This window comes from Arvicanthis niloticus, chromosome 16 (genome assembly GCF_011762505.2).
Source record: "Arvicanthis niloticus isolate mArvNil1 chromosome 16, mArvNil1.pat.X, whole genome shotgun sequence".
Taxonomy (NCBI): Eukaryota; Metazoa; Chordata; class Mammalia; order Rodentia; family Muridae; genus Arvicanthis; species Arvicanthis niloticus.
In genome coordinates, this window is record NC_047673.1 from 11,036,061 (window position 1) to 11,053,547 (window position 17,487).

The 17,487-nt window shown below is 40.3% G+C and overlaps 1 protein-coding gene across 2 annotated transcripts in view; it reads right to left on the reverse strand.

Moving 5' to 3' along the window:
• The window catches only part of Csmd1 (CUB and Sushi multiple domains 1), a 1,522,453-nt gene that overhangs the window by 536,611 nt on the left and 968,355 nt on the right, over positions 1–17,487 (reverse strand). For both annotated transcript variants that reach the window (XM_076913874.1, XM_034520246.2), the window contains exon 6: positions 8,719–8,831. In XM_076913874.1, coding sequence (XP_076769989.1) covers positions 8,719–8,831 — 113 coding nt within the window. The remainder of the gene's footprint in view (positions 1–8,718; positions 8,832–17,487) is intronic.

A 17,487-nucleotide genomic window follows, 5' to 3' on the forward strand; every position in this document is an offset into this window, starting at 1 on the left:
TGAAACTACAGGCTTCCTGCCTTGAACAACCAGCTGAGATCTATGGATAGACCTAACTATAACACCCCTGGGTAGATACTTCAAGGACTCTACATGGATGTGCTTTGGAGACATGTGAATGCCATGCTTACTGTCACATTATTCGTGGTATCCAAGGTATGGAAACAGCCTGGAATCCCATCAACACATGCATCAATATATAATACGCTATATATAGAAATAGTGGAGTTTATTCACCACAGAGAACCACCAAACTGCTATTTACTAGAGAATGGGTAGGGTCAGAGGTAATCATGTTAAGTGAGATAAGCCAGATGCAGACAAATATCACATGCTTCATTGTAGGTGGGACCAACCATGGGCATGCATATGAGATGTGAGGAGAGGAAGAGGTTGGAAGGAGGAAGAAATGGAAAAAGGCTGATGGAGAAAAGAGAGAAACCATGTCTCTCTCTCTCTCTGTCTCTGTCTCTCTCTCTCTCTCATACACACACATACAAAGGGAGACAGAGAGAGAGAGGGAGAGAGAGAGAGAGAGAGAGAGAGAGAGAGAGAGAGAGAGGATAAGAACTATCTGAGGAGATAATCATGGTGAGTAATAAAAATAACACATGTGAAAACTGTCACAATACCAATAATCTTGTAAGTTAACTAAAAATATCTTAAAATTTAAGTTTCTTATTAACAACTAGTATAGACCTTTTTTTTTGTAATTTTGTGTGTATGGGGGGTGTGCATATGTGGGTATATGAGTGCATATGAACCTGTGCTTTGGCGTGTGGAAGCTCCAAACAGTGGGTATTTCCTTGGATGGCTTTCTCCTTGTACTTACTGAGGCAGGGTATCTTGCTGAACCTGAGCTTGCTAATTGAGCTAGTCTGGATAGTCAGCCAGCCCCAGAGATCTCCTGGTGTCTTTGCCTCTGAAGTGCTAGGACTACAGGCAGATGTCACACCTGCCTGGCTTTTACATGTGCCCTGGAATCTGAACTCTATAGTCTACAGGCTTGCAGCACTGAAGGCTTTAGCTGGTGAGCTACCTCCTCAGCCCCTTCCCCATTAAGAGTCCTTCAGCAAGGAAGCTGAGCAATTTCCAAGGTAGATTCCTCTTTATGAACTGCTTCATTGTGTCTAAAGCTACAGAAAAACAGATGCCAGACTTCTGTTCTATGTTAAGATGCCTGTAATTAAGTTACTTTGGCTCTCATGGGTATCAGATACAAAACTGTGAAATGCAAAGGAGTATGTGACAAATACAGCCATTAGCATCATGCTCCTCCATGGATGTCTGTCTGTGTGAGTATTGATGTGCATGAGGGGTACAACGTCCCAAGAAACTCTCAAGCTTCAGGCTTCACCTTCTACCATGTTTAAAGTGGGGTCTTGTGTTGTTTGCCACTGCATACACCCAGCAAGCCCATGAGACTGTATCTCAGTCTCCCATCTCACCATGGAGCATTGGGATTGCAGATATGTACTGGCTTATCTGGCCTGATGTGGGATCTGGGGATCCAAACAAAGGTTCTCATGCATGGCAAGCCTATTGCACCATCTCTCAGCCACTACTTCCTTTAGGGGAGTGAGAAGTGCCAATCAGGGATTCATTCCATTGAAGTTAAATGTTTAACTGTTACATTGATTCAGTTCTCAACAGCACCTGCCTTTTGAAAGCATTGTTTTTTTCCCCAGTAGAGTTTTTACTTCACTTCCAGTGTGTGGACTTTTTTTTTGTCAATTAAAAAAAGGGGGGGGAGGGGATGTCTGTAGCAAAAGAGAATTTACAGGACATGAAAGCACCCCTGCACACAGAAACTCATAGAGGTTGGTACTGCATGCACGAGGCTTGTACAAGATAAAGTCACCCAGAATCCCAGTGTTGATGAGGGACAGATTCATAAATCCCCACCTCTAGCAGCCAATGGATTCGGTGAGAGGGAAAGTCTTTTGTCTTTAGGAACGTGGCCCAGGAGAGGCCACCCATGTTCCACTAGATGGCCCTATGCCTGTGCTCATATGGGCAGATTGAGCACTAAGTAGATGCAGTGGATCCTAAAACAGTATAAAACAGTGAGCACACAAGGTTGCTATTGGCAGCAGAGAAGGAGCAGTCAACTGTAGAATGACATCATGAGGAAGGTGGGCAGGAAATCAACATCTTAGAGCCCTATGTAGTGGTACACACCAGTGACCCCCAACATTGGGAAGACACATTGATGCTGAGCAGGAATGGAGGGCTGTGTTGAGGACTATGAATCTAGCAGACTGGGAAACAGGTTTTGTTGACTGAAATACAAGGTCAACCTGCTTTGTCTTTCCCCCTCTCATAGAAGGTGCTCACAATGACACCACCAACTTGAGAATCTCGGTTAAGAAACCTGGGCACAAACCTTGGACTGTTTTACAATACCATCCTCCTGGCCTCCCACTCATGATTTCTCTCCTGGGACCTGACTGGCCAGGTCTAATTCAGTCACTGTGCCTAGGATATATGTAGAAGCTTATATAGGAGAAACCTAAGTAGGAAACACTTAGGAAGCAAAGGAAAATGCCAAAGAATCTTTCATGGAGCTAAAATGAGGAGTTTGATGCTCAAACAGGGACTACACAAGCGTCCAGAGACAATCGCATGTCTACATGTTCCACAATGGCTGTCCAGGTTCAAAGCTGGCCTCTCTTGTGAGGTTTGCACTATAAGGGGTTCAATGAAGATATGTCAAAGACTCTCTGTTGGAAACCCCAGAGTCACTGTGGTGAGGCACTCGGAGGTATTCACCAGTGGGTATTACCACATATGCTAGACCTTTGACAACATGCACACACAAGCTAAGCTATAACCTAGGGTGTGGGGAGTGAAGAAAGGCTCACAGACAGGCATTTTCACTTCTCAATTTGCTGGGCTTCATTTCTTGGGTTCACAAAGGACTTGTGATGTTACCTAATGATCAAGAGTAAACACAGCATCTCCTGTGCAGGGGGACAGCTGCTTAAATGGATAGAAGCATTAAGATTAGCAGAAAGGCAGACTGGGGGTGGGGGGGGGAGGGATCACTTTCAGGAAAATTCTGTGAACTTCTTGACAAAAGGCAAAATGAAAGTTTGAATAATACTAATTGCTGCAAGGGAACCAGGCTGCCTGTGTAAACAAATTCACTTACCTATTTCCTTTTAATATTTGGTTGTGCCATATATTCTGTGCTGTGTTACCCTCTAGACGCCACGCTCATGTCTGTGTGAGACAGTGAATTTCATTCTGACTTGATGGCACTGGAGGCCCCTTCCACAGTGACCCATCACCCGAGCAAAGCCAGGCTGCCCAGCCTTGAAGTAGGTGTTTCTTGCACATATTTACCAGTGCTACAGGACCCAGAGAATTAAGAGTGTAAGGGATGCTGTCTGCTGTGCACCTGGGCAAAGCGAACTGACATAGACCCAGCATCAGCAGGTGAACTTGCATGTGTTAGGGAGGATCAAGCAGGACCAAGCCTCCTAGAGGAGAAGATGCTCTAGCAAGAGTCTGAACTACATTCTCCCTCTTTGTTCATGTCTGAGAAGTAGATACAATTTAGTCTGTTGAATACGATACTAAGAAGACACAGGTAAGAGGGGCATTGGCTAGTAATATGTGTGCCACTAAAACAGGGAGAGTTAGAGCAGACATTTGTGGAGTTGGCAGTTGCCGAAGTCTTCTGCTCCAAGAGAAATTAAAGTATATTCTGGGAGTGGGGGTGGGGGGGTAGGGGGTAGTTAAATGTTTCTAACTTCAATGAATTTGTTTATCATAATATTTCTGTTATAAAAGTTAGGTTTTCAGAGTAACTTGGAATAAGATTACTTTTAGCTAGAATATTCATATTGGAAAATCCTTTCCCTGGCATCCCATTTACCTGGAAACACCCCAGGTGGTAGTAAGTAGGTGATTCCCACTACCATGCATTTAACCCCAGAGCAGCCCTAGCCGCCTGCTTCTTTCTTGAGGTAAATGGCCTACGGACACTTGATGGATCTGAACCTTTGGTTGCCTTCATGATTTAACAGGATGTCAGGCAAGCACCTTCTGCATCCTGTCTATTGCGCCTCATACTTCTGCAGACTGAGTGTTTGCTGAGAGAGGCGCACACAAGTGTTGACACTAGGACCTAGCAGGTTCCTGTCTTAGAGCTCTTGTCTGCAATTCATTTGCTCTTGTCTACAATTCATTTGCAGGGACTGTGCCTGTGGAAGAATGGGTAACATAGGTTTTATAAATCTGGGCACATGAAGTTTCAATTTCCCAAATGCATTTTTAATAACAGAGAAGTCCCCATTTTGTATAAAGGTCTGCGCTTTAAATAAAAGGAAAATCGATGCTTATATAAAGCCATAACCTAAAAAGCAAGCTAATTATTTGTGTCAACACAAGCTTTAAAGCTGCCGTCTGATTTTCGCTTGATTTATGAGACAGGGTGTTCCCTACTTAAATTGGAACTTTATTATAAACACTTTCTTTCACAATGATTTATTCATTACAGAAATCAATGGGGGTTGCATCTTGTGAAAACCAAGATTTTATTGATAGCCAGGTGAATATATTGAGAACTGGAGCCCAACTCAGAGAAGCCTACTCAGGACATAGGCTTTCAAGGTTCAAGATTAATATGTTTTTTTAAAAATTCATCTTGTAGACATCAAAAACGCCCAGATGATGGATGGGGCTAACAAGGTCCTTGTTTAATTATAATTAATGGTGGAGGCAACATATAAAGAATGGGCTTCATTTTCAGCTGCTTGAGAGAAATAATGTGTCCTACATAAATCTGTCATATGCTACGAGGCCAATATATGCAGCAGATACAGCAGATCTATCAGAGGGGTCTTGCTTACTGTGCAGGAGCTTCTGTACACAGCACTATCTTAAAAGTGGGTATACATCCAAAGAAGCTATCTGGCTTGCCAATCATCCCTGTCTCTGCTGTTGGCATGACAGAATGGCAGGAATGAGGCAGGAAGGGCTAAGGAGAAGCCAGATGACATCACGAAGAAGGAATTAGGAGGTGATTGATATTCAGAAAGCACAAGAGAAGACAAGAGGGGACATCTCATGATGTTGGATTCTTACTTAGCTAAGGCAGGATGCAAAACTAGAAGAATGTTTTCTTTAGTTTTGTCTCAGTGAGAAACCATCTCCCTTGGGAGAGCACAGCAAGCATTCGTTGAGGAAGGTCACTGGAATGTGAAGGGCAGGTAGAAGCCACAGAGGGCTTCCAGGAGATCCCGTGCCTCTTAATTCCCAAGGATCTCCATGTAGGGGCGACTACAAGTGACAAGTGTGACCACCACAAAGCTCAGCAATGTGGCAAAGCTACAAATGTGTTTTTAAGTAATTTGATGTATCAAATGGTCGCAGGACGTCCTAGGTCTCCATGTGGATTTTCAAACACGTTTTATTTTCATTAATGTCTCCTTGGCTCTGCCTTTTCTCGATATTTACTTTGCTCGAATGTCTTCCACACACCTCCCCTGAAAAGCCTCCTTTGTTCCCAGCCTCATGTACTACTTTCTAGTTTCCTGGCCTACCTACAAAAATTTTTCGTCATATTCACATACGCATATTTCTCTAACCGTCAACGGTATTTTTTGAAGTTCTCTTTTTCTATCAAAAAAAAAAAAAATAGAGAAAACATCCACACAACCTAAACCTTTGACAAAGGAGTATTTATAAAGTAGGGTATAGAAATCTGGTAAATTCTGCATGCATTTTGACTGCTACGATTATTGACCAAATGTGTGGATAATCCCCCTTACTATGTTAAAATTAAAAAAAATAATAGGGATAGGAGCTCTTTGGTATTCAAACCAGGCAGAGGGAAAGGGGCTGATGTAGAATGTCTTTCCCTATGTGACAATTTAATTAGCTTCTCACTAGTGATCTGAAACTAACTTCAGCCAGAACATTGTATTGGGTGGTTGGGGATGACTCAGGGAAGACAACATTCTAAATTACTGTCATGTATCCTGATCTCTGGCATTCATCGGTTTATTCTAAAACCAGAATTCTGTCTCTTCCTAAAGTTTCCCTTCACTCATGATGGGCCTGCCTTCCAGAGCTAGAAAATTAAATATCCTACATTAGGCATAACCCAGTTTAAAATTTCCTGGTGTCATTATTGATGACTCTGTTAGGACAATGTCCTTTTTAGATGGGAGGTATAGAGTCTGGACCCAACCTTTGTGGGGGGACCTGATAAGGGGTGGTCTGAGAATAACACCCTAGTCAAAGAAACTCATAAACATGGAGGTAGCTTCATCTATCTCCAATGCATTGGACCTGCATTAATGGACAGGGTTTTCTTATACAGCTGTTCAGCCAGGGTTATGTGGTTTGATACGTTGGCATCACTTAGAGACTCTTTTAGAATCTGGTACAAATTATATTTAATCAGACTTCAATTACATGCAGTAATTATTTCAATTACTTTGTACTTTATACACTTGAAAATTTCAGAAATGTAATTTACAATTTCACAATTTTAAAATTGTATATATTTGATTTTTCTTGTAGTCAGTGTATTACTTGTGTCTTTCAGCCTGGGTCACTTTTAAGTCACATATTATATTTTCTACACGTATTCCTATCAGACAAATAATGAGGTTTGAGGAGTGATACTGCAACCATTTTCCACTGGTGAGAAAATAACGAAAGTTTTAAGAAAAGGTTCTTTTTCAGCAATTCACAGGCTACAAACCACCACACTACATGAATAGCCTGGAAGAGTTTTAAGGACCAAATGTGGTCACATTAACTCAGAGTCAGGTCCTTCCACTGATGTGGATGAACACACAAAAGCTTTAGAGATACTCTCCACCAGACCTAGTGTCCTCTTCTTCACTCTGTCAAATCTGTGTCCATGGGATAGTGTTTCCCCTGCCAGCAGTTTTTTTTTCCATGTAATATGTCACAGCAACTTCTAGAAGGTAAGTAGCCTTAAAGACAGTCCATCAGAAGTAGCTATGGTTACAATAAAGCTCTTGGCTTTGCCTGTGACCCAGGATATGTGGAACCATAGAATACTCCTACTGTAGAAGTCCAGGATGGTGGACTGCAGTCTGAGCGTAAGGATAAGGACTTATAACACTACATGGGAAAGCAGGCCAATGGTCCATGACCCCAGTGAGGACTCAAATTTACAAGGGTGAAGGAAATCCACTAGATTCCAGGTCAGATGACTTCTGTGTCTGCACCTTTTCCAAGGCCTGGTCAGTCAGCAGTAAGCCCTAGTCCTAAGCTCAACTTTATACCACCCAGAATTCATCCCAAACCAATATCTTTAGTCTACTTAACCAAAGAACAAAACCACAGTACTATATGTATAACTTCCTGTGTGTCGGAGTCAGGGTTTTCATTGCTGTGAATAGACACTATGACCGAGGTAACTTATAAAAGACATTTAATCGGGGCTGGCTCACAGGATTAGAGGTTCAGTCCATTATGATCATCACAGTGTGTAAGGCAGGTACTGGAGGATCTAAGAACGCTATAGCTTGTTCTGAAGGCAAACAGGAGAAGACTGACTTGCAAGCAGGTAGGAGGAGGGTCTCAAGGCCAACTCCCACAGTGATACATATACTTCCTCTAACGAGGTCACACCTCCCAACAGTGCCACTGTTGGGCCAAGCATATTCAAACTACCACACTGTGCTTTGTAAACTGAGGAAATGTGGTTGGAAGCCACATTCTGTAGCTCACATATGGGGAGAGTGCAGGGAGTCCATTTGCAATGTTTTATTTTTAATTATTGAATTTATTATTTGGCGTATCCATAACTCATAAAATTCATTTTTAATTAACTTCTTTTCTAGTTCCTGTCATCCTGCCCAGCTTTTGTTTTTGTTTGTAACTTAGAGTTGAAACAAGGCTGTATGATATTATGGGATAGAAAGTATCCACTGGAACTCACCTTTCTGGCACACAGACAAAGACATAGTGACTTTACCTTTCCTTGAGTCTATTAGGACCCAAAAGTTCGGCAGGGAAGGGATGGGACCCTGTAAGCTTCTTCCCCATCCAGAAGTTAGAATATGTTAAATTTCTGTAAGTAGAATGATTTTCTGTTGCCCATTTATCAATGGAATCCCTTTCTGCAGTATTAATAAACATTACTGATAATTAGAAATATGCAGGATCCAGGCATAAAGGATAGGAGAAATCAGATGTAAACAGAATATTTCTGAATTACACTGCTAAAGACAGCTATGTTTGGCCAGATAATATTATCTTTATTTTGAGGCTCATGACATGTAAATTACTAAATCTGGTAGCTGTTTTTCAAGTATAAGGACGTTTTAGGACTAAATACTGTGTCAAGATTCATTTGAATTTTTAAGCACAACCTGTGTACTCACCTACTCTAAGCCTGTCATAAAATAAACTGCAGTGAAAGTTTGTTATGTGAATGATAAGTATAATGAATGGTAATATAAATTTATTAACTAATGCTTGATTATGCCTCAGTAAAACCAGTTACTGTCATAGACTGTCAGAAGCCTATGGATCATTAACCAGTGTTGACCCATCATTCCTACACACCTTCCAAAATCGATTGCTTCTACATAAATGGGAGAATTTTTAAAAATAAGTTTCTTTCTTTGGTAATACCACAGAATCTCAGGATGAAGAAGGACCAGGATGTTCCATGTCAGTTATTTATTTAGTTCATTTATTCCGTTGTTACTGCCTTCTTACCTTGGAACTGAGCATTGAACCCCTTACGCCGGTGATTGCTGTCAGATGTAAAGTGGAGACGGAGCCAGTTCTTGCTGCTGATCACAGGGGATGGGAGATTCATGCCTGTGAGCCTGGAGAAGTGAAAGAGGAGGGAAATATCCTTTGAAACCAACAGATCAAATATCTCATGGCACTATCACACCTGTTTTTAAATCGGATCACTGACAGTCTCCTGAGATGCTTCAGGTAGAGGTCGGTTGTTACTTGCCTTCACATCTTAAAATGATTTGGGCAAAACAGGACAACTCTATTCTGAAATGAAGGAATGAAAGTATTCGAAAGGATCTGACATTTCTTGTCTTTATCAATGATGGGTGCAGGAGATGTGATTTGATGTCTCAATTCCTTCTCTCAGGACCTTGATCATAATGAATTATAAATAGGAAAGGGGGACTAGAAGTATGCAGTTGAGGTATCTTGGTGCTTATTATGTCTGAAAGTAGACTACTTTCCCACAGTCCACCTGTAAGAGTCACCCTGGGAACCTTTCTTCCACCATAGTAAGGAAGATTTCTGTGAGATTGATGAATGTCAAAGATACTGGAATAATATAGTAAAGTGAGAATTTACTAAAGTAACATTATTTTTTTTAAAAAAAGAAAAGTAGATGTAATCAAATTCTCAGAACTGTTTACAATGCCTCTCTGCTCTCCAATGGTCAGCTCAGTCATCTGGATAGAGGCATCGTCCATTGCTACTGTTGTTACTGCTGTAATGTGATTTGAGTTGCAAGGGGGAAACAATGCTCATGTCATAAAGACCCTAAGAATCAGAAAAACTGGAGATACACTCAGCAAGGCTTGGGACACAGCATCACTGTACCCAGAACTTCAGTTTTACCGCTGCCGAGACTGGTTGGGCCATATAAGAGATGGCATGACATGGTTTCTGTCCCTGGAACAGAGTCAGCAGGGCATAGGCCTTCACAAGTGTTAGTGGTTGCTGTGGGCATAAGGCTTGTTTGTATAATAGTGTATATATTTTCATGTTTCCCCTTCAAGGAATGTACTCTCTGCCAAAAATAATGACTCCATGATAATCAGAGACAGCACAAGTCTGGGAGGTGAAGGAATGTCTAAATTCTTAGCAAAATGGTAAATGCTGAGACCTTCAGGACAGTCCTTAAGGCTGTGGAAAAAAAAAAAAACTACGGAAACATGTGTTCAAAAATATACAATTTCTCAACTATGTAAAATATAAGGATGCAATATGAATTATATAAGGAATTTCACAGATCTAAAAGAACAGAGGAAGCCGAACTATAAAGCCAGCTTGACAGAAAGATACTAAGGCAAGGAGGTTAAGAGATTTAGGGAATGGTGATTGCAGGGCAAGATCCCACCCAGCTAAGTTTTTTATAAAGGCAGGCATATTCCTAATCAGCCTGGGACAGGGGAAGTTTAGGCCCAGGCCCAGGCCCAGGCATTGTAGGAATGGTAATTTCATGTCAGGGTCCTATCCAGCTAGGTTAATGTCTGTGCTTAACAAAGGCAGGTAGATCTCTGAATTCTTTTACAATGTTTAAAAATATATATATACCAAGTGTCTCCTTTGATTCATGAGATAATCAAAAAGGAATCTGAGATAATGACTGAATTTATATGTAAATAAAAGCCTGGGCTTTTGATTTGCAAGAGATGAGCTAGCCAGGGAACTTTTAGAATATCAAGAGAAAGTTGTCTCAAGCAGAACACACAAAGAGAACAATCTGAAAAGATGTCTCAAGCAGAACATAAACCATCAGCTTATAACCCCTAATTTGACTTCTACTAATTTGTTTTATTGCCCTCAAACACCTCACCTCAGAACCCCTTTCCACCCTGAGCCTGGTCCTTGGCATACCACTACTCTGAACATTCAGAACTACCACTATATGCTGGCAAAGCCGTAGAAAGTACCAGAATTAGGTCATGATTTGGAAGCAAGTTTTACCATCTATAAAGTATAGTGTTTCCTCATTAGACACAATGGATACCTCTCCAGCAAGGCTAAGAATTCACAGGCTCAAGGCCCTAATATGGGTAACATCAGTGTATAACCTCTGAGTTTCTGGATGGCTTATAACATAAAGATAAGGTGACAGGTGTTTTGCTGTTTTGTTTAGGGCCTAACAAGAAGAAAATGTTTTTACATATTCAATGAAGATACAATTCAAAATATTTTTGACCTGTGGTTGACTGATTCTATAGATACAAAGTCAGTCCAAATGGAAATCAGGTGGACTAGCATCTAATGTATTTTTCCTGGTGCTGGGATAAACTGTGGCTGTGCACTGTGCCATTGTTTTGTGTCCTGGATGCCAAATCTTTATTTGAAATGATGTTTATTGGTGAACACTTGTCTATGGAGTTTAGCTACCTTGCTCCAAGAGTCCCCTATAGTATTCTACCTCTATAGTTAAACTGAGTACTTTGTCTCCAAGCACAGGAAAGCACTGTTTGTGTATATGAAATCTCTCCTCATTTATCTATCTACTACCAGGGGGAAAAAGTGTTGGGGACTGCTGAGGTAGAGGCCACTATGCCAGGTGCTCAGTTTCAATGGCAAACTTTAAAAATGTACACGATGGACTTAGAGTTGAAAATTCTACCGTTATTCACCCAAGCATAAGTGTTTATATCACTCATTCAAATAATCTCCCACTACTATGTGGATTTCTCAAGTACAATTCAGACAGCTTAACAGGAGTGATTCCCAAGCAGGCTTTATTTCTTCTCCCTTTTCTCAATCAACCACATACCTCCAGGTAATACTGAGGATGCCCAAAGGAAATGTTAAGTGATGATTAAAAGGTCAAAACCAGTTTACTTTACCTTCATTTACCCATTGAGCTTGATATAATGGAAATAGATGTCTACTTTTTTCTGCTTTAATACCTGCTGTTTTAATGATTCTAATCCTGACCAAAAGGCGGTGTTGCATCTCAGGAGCTTGACAACATTTAGAGCACTCTTAAACTAATACCTTCTTGACCATGTTGGTTTGGGAAAGGCCTAACCCACAAGAAAGGCAGGTTTGTATCGATCAGCAAACATTTCTGACAAGGGTATAAGTTATTAGTATCCTTACAACTAGTAAGTTTGTTATCATTGAAAACCAGTCATAGGGTGCTTCACAGTTACTCAACAACTGAGTAGAGTGTCTATGGATTCTGGCATATACATTTTATATAATTTGTTTTACGTTATGAAACCTATTCTGAGTCCCTGGGTCATAGTGAGCTCACAGGCAACAGACTGTTGATTTCTGTCTTAGAATAACTGGGACAATGTGTAAAATTACTTTGAGAGGGCTGGAGGGATAGCTCAGTGATTAAGCTGCACATTGTTGTTTCAAAGGACCAAAGTTCAGTTCTCAGAACCAATCTGGAAGTTCATCACCACCTGTAACTTGGGTGTCAGAAAATCCAATACCCTCTTCTGGTTCCTGGACTCACACAGTTTTTATAAGGTCATGCAGACTCACAAATACAAACATACACATATATGAAAAACAAATAAATAAAAGTATCTTAAAGATTACTAACCAGGAAGAAGTAATTAATCTATTTTTAAAAGCTTATTTCTTAAGTGTGTGAATGCCTGTGTCCATGTGTGTATGCGGGTGGTGGTGGGGGGGACTGAATACAGTTGTCCATGCATGCTTATTTATTGGTTTAACTGGAAAAGGAACCACTTGATGATCTATGTCTAATTCTATATGTTAAATATGTGCATATTTTCTTCCTACAAAACAGGATCTCATTATGTAGACTAGGCTGAATTGAAAGTTGTCATCCTCCTGCCTCAGTCTCCCTAATGGTGGTCTGACAGCCATGTCATGGGTGTCTTCATATGAGGTTTTCAGTATTATACCAGCATGTAACAAAACAGGATTTGTATCTCAGTTTCATTTCTGGTAATGTGATAAAGTAACTTACCAAAAGAAACTCAGGAAAAAGGGTGTTTGCTTATGTTTGTTTTCAGTTCACAATTCCAGGTTATATTTCATTACTACAAGGAAAGGAAGGAAAGGGTTTGAGGCAGTTAATCTCCTCACCTCCACAGTCTAGAGCTGTTTCTTCTTTAGTAAGAAGACACATTCCATCTCTGAGCAGCACCATCCTGAGGGCTGGGCTCCCAGGCTAAATGAAAAGGGACTGAGTACCAACATCCATCTCTCTCTGCTCCTGACTTCAAGAGCAATGTGATTGGCTACCTCATCTTCCTGCAGTCATGCCTTCTGCATCATAATGGAGCATAGTCTCAAATGGTGAGCCTAAATAAACCCCTTCTTCTCTAGAATTGATTCTTGTCAGATATTTCATCATTATCACTGAGAAAAGGAACTGATAGGCCCAAGTGTCTCTTCGATGTAACTGAGAGAATCACTTCTTGCTTCATTCAAGAATGTCAGATTAAGCCCCTTAAAGCAATGGAAAACTTCGTGTTCATTCAGTGTCCTCAACAAGGTTCTGCTTCTGTTAAAAGTAAAAATAAATGTAGGACTCGCGGGACTTCTCAATTTGAGATGGCCTGCTTTGAGGCAAAATAGAGCAAGCCAATTTGTTCTACTTTCTCCAAATAGTTTTGCCATAAATTCGGGGATTCTATTTATAAGGCACTTATTACTTATTTTTCACTCAGCCATCCCTCAGCTTGGCCGTTCTTTTACATGATGGAAGGGGCTGAACATGTTGAACTGAGTTCTATGGAGCCAGGTCGGTGACTCATGTGTTGCTTATGTAACTTGAAAAATGTAGAGTCGACGTATTGATATCATTTTCTAAAATGTGTGTGGAAACCCTAATGGGTTTCAGTTTTGCTCTGTTTGGGCACTTCTGACTAGAAGGCAGATTTCTTGCAGTTTTAGAAAATCATTATAGAGATTATGTGGGGGAATCCCTCTGCAGTTAAAATCTTTTCATGATGATTAAGAAGTCAGAACCTATTAGAGATACTAGGACACACTTTAAATGATCTGTTCTGTCTATGGAGACTAAATAGTTTAGCAGGCCTATTAGTCCAAAGGGCTGCTTATAGATTTGAGAAGAGCAGCCTATGGATATGTGGTTTGCTGCTGTGTTCTAGTAGGCATGCAATGGGAAATAATTCACGGTGTTGGGGGCTCATGTACCTGTTTTACCAAAGCTGAATAGAATAATATGGACACATATGGAACTTGTAAAATGCTGTATTTTTAATTTTTAGTATGTCATTCATGTTGCAAGTAAAGTAAATTTCTATGAACTTAAGGTTTACAGAGTCATGCTAAGCTTATAGAATAGGCAGGAGGGTAATGAAAGGGAACTTTTACAGTGCACTGATGTCAAAAGAGATGTCTGATTGTATATGTATGCTATGTGTGTATATACATATTTGTTGTGTAAATTGGATATTATACCCAATTTATAATTATTGTAGCGATTCAGTCCAAAACTACTCATGGGTATACATATATGCCTGCTGAGAAAGACATGACCAACAAGATAACTCCCCTTTTGAATCATATCAAGTACTTCCTTCAGGAGGCTCTTCCCTGCATCATCTGGACACAAGCAGACCCATACACAGGACACTCACTTCTGTGCTTTCCTGTCAACTCTGCCCTTTGCCCACCAGATCTCATGTTTTGAGAAGCCCGATCTCTCCTCCCAAGCTACATCTCTCCTATGTTATGTATTTTCATGACAAGTTGGGTTTCCTTGTCGCACACAGGTTCTAAGTAACAGCACTGTTTACTTAGTGACTTCATGTGAGCCTGAAGCTGGCCCTGCTGCATTCTAGATTTATATAAAGGCTGGGTATGTGTCAGACACTCAGAATATTGTGGGTAGAGAAATAGAATAGATGAAGTAGACAAGTCCTTACATTCTGCAAGACAACTCACAATGAAGTGAAATCTACAATATAGAGCATACTTTGCCATAGAGAAGGCTACATGTGCTTGTGGCTAAATCATGACACTATTAGACAAACCATATCATCATCAAACTGAATGGAAATGATCAGAGAGCAGCTCAGTGGTGGTTAGGAATGATAGGGCTCTCCTTCTGCAACAAACCGAGCTCCCCTCACACACCATGCATATCTGACTACTGTCCACAACAACATGATAACACTGAACTTCCATTGCATGGTGGCATCCATTGCTTTGACGAGACAGACATCTGATCTGAATATACTTACATAGTTTTCAATTTGTATGTTATTTTGATGTTATGGGGCTAGGGAAAAATCTAGAACTCAAAATAGTAATTTGAGAATAAAAAGTAACTTTTTGTCAGAGAATTTTGAAAAATATGCAAACTGTATAATAAAAAAATTTATCTCATCCTTCAAAAAGAAAGAAAGAAGAGAGAAGAAAAGAAGAAAGAAAGAAAGAAAGAATGAGAGGAAGGACAAAGAAAAACAAAGGACAAAGAAACTGAAATTCACTCATCCGAGAGGTTTACGTCTCATTCTCCTTCGATCTGCTCATAGTTTTCAGGAAACAGTTTGTACATGTCAAGAGTGAAGGCCTAAAATGCTCCAGAATTTCTGAGTTCATCAAGCATCTGGGTATGCATTTCTATTTCACCAAAGCAGGCCTGATTGCTGAGAGCCCAGGGACTATGCAGAAGCAGGTGGAGCATACCCAGTTGACAAATCCTTTATACCATTCACTCTCATGCTGGTAGATGCAGTCAAAAGGGGTAACCATGTGTCCGAGTTGACTATTTTCATCTGGTAAACCAGTATCTGAACAATAGTCAACAAACACACATTTCTGCAACCAACTTATATAACTAACTACAAGACTGATTTTGAAAAATTCAGAATGCCTCTGGATTTCAAAATCACTGATATTCATTTCTTAGGCAATGCTAGTAAAAGGAATACATATTCAGTGGGACATGTTTTGTCTTTGCTCTTTGGGTGAATGAAGTACCCTCTTTCATCACTTCAAGGATGTGAAGTAAGTACTTTCTTTTTTCACAAATATTTCTTGAGTCCAAGACCAAAATCTTTACCCACCAGCTAGTAGAAATTCTCTCTTGTGCCTGCCAGGGGAAATTTTATGGTAGGCAAGATGTCATATCTAGCATCATATAAGTCCTAAGGTGGAAAAACCCTTTGCCAACTGGCATTGCAGTCTGGGTATCTGCATCTAGATGTCTTTTGTGTCATAACACCGTACCTGGACATTCCAGGTACAGTTAAGCCTTCTTTAGGTACAGGAGGGCTCTGGAATGCTAGCCATATGACTTCAGCCATTGACTACTGTTTTCCAGCTGGTCCAAAAAGCAGTAGTGCTCCTGTGTCAGCCATGGAATACACAGGCTTTAGGCTGAGGTCACAGAACAGCAAACACTCTCACTCTCCTAAGGATAAATGTTTTCTTCTTATATTTGTGAAGGTCTTCAAGCATGACATGGTAAACACACACACACACACACACACACACACACACACACACACACTGGAGTCCAGTGGTCTGGACTAACCACACTTAGTGGCCTCAGGCACTCAACTCACCTAGGTCTTAGGTTGCTAACCTCCTATTGTTATATTGCAAATATAACTTAAATTGTTATTGATGTCGCTGTACTGGTGCCTCTCAGACCTCTCTTTTCCAACCTTTACATTAACAAGCAAAGAATAATTTTTTTTTCATCTCAATGTGTACAACTTTTTTGTATCAAAATCTCCACTTATAACTATATTTCCTGTATATGTAGAGATTGTACATACATAGTGAAATAGACACATATTTTATATATGCACACACATCACTATTTATATATATGTGGATAATAGATAAGTAGTTGATATATTTCTATTATCTATTTATCTATTATCAATCAGTCTGTTTAGCCATTATCTTTCCATCTATCATCTATGTGTATGTCAATCTCCTGTATATCATCTATCACCTATCTACCTACTTTTTTACCACCTATCTTGATCACTTATTTATCTACAGACCTGTCCATCAGTCAGTGTTTTCCTGTTATCTATCACCATAGATAATATTTATGAATCTAAAATCTATTTCTATATCTATCATCTGCCTACCTATCATCTATACCTCTTTGTTTCTATCTTATATGTGTTTACAATCTCTGTCTATTATCTGCATACATATAGTATTTATCTATAAATCTATCATTTGCATATCTATCATCCATTCTACTCTTCTATTCATCTCCTTCAGTTTGTCTATATATCACATCAGAAAATGACAGTTTCCAAGGTTCTCCTTATTTTTCTCCTTACACTACTGGGGGATGCTGCTCCACAGTCCCCACACTCTGTAATTTCACAAATGTCAATATGGCTATAAGTAGTGTGTGATATCCTGGTTTCACAGGGTTGAGTAAAACATTTGAACTTGTCTTCAGGTGGCTCATCTCCCATGAACATCTTTAGGGACAGCCGGAGGTGCAGTGGCACCAAAATTCTGGGAAAGAATACTCCTCAAGACTTGTCTCTAGTAAGTTCATTTAAGAAATGCAATTTTAATAGGAACTTCCTACAAGTTTCCACTTGTGAATTAAGTGTGAGCTTAAAACAGCCAGAGGGAATGTGCACAGAAGTCCAAGGAGCTCAGGACATTTGCAGGCAGTGGATGGCTCCAGAGAGTCACATGTAGTGAAAGCAAGGGTTAGACAAAGTTTACAAAAGTCCAAGGATCTCAGAACACCCACAGGCAGCAGACAGCAGGCAGCTTCAGGATTCGCATGCAACAAGGCCAAGGGTTAGATGC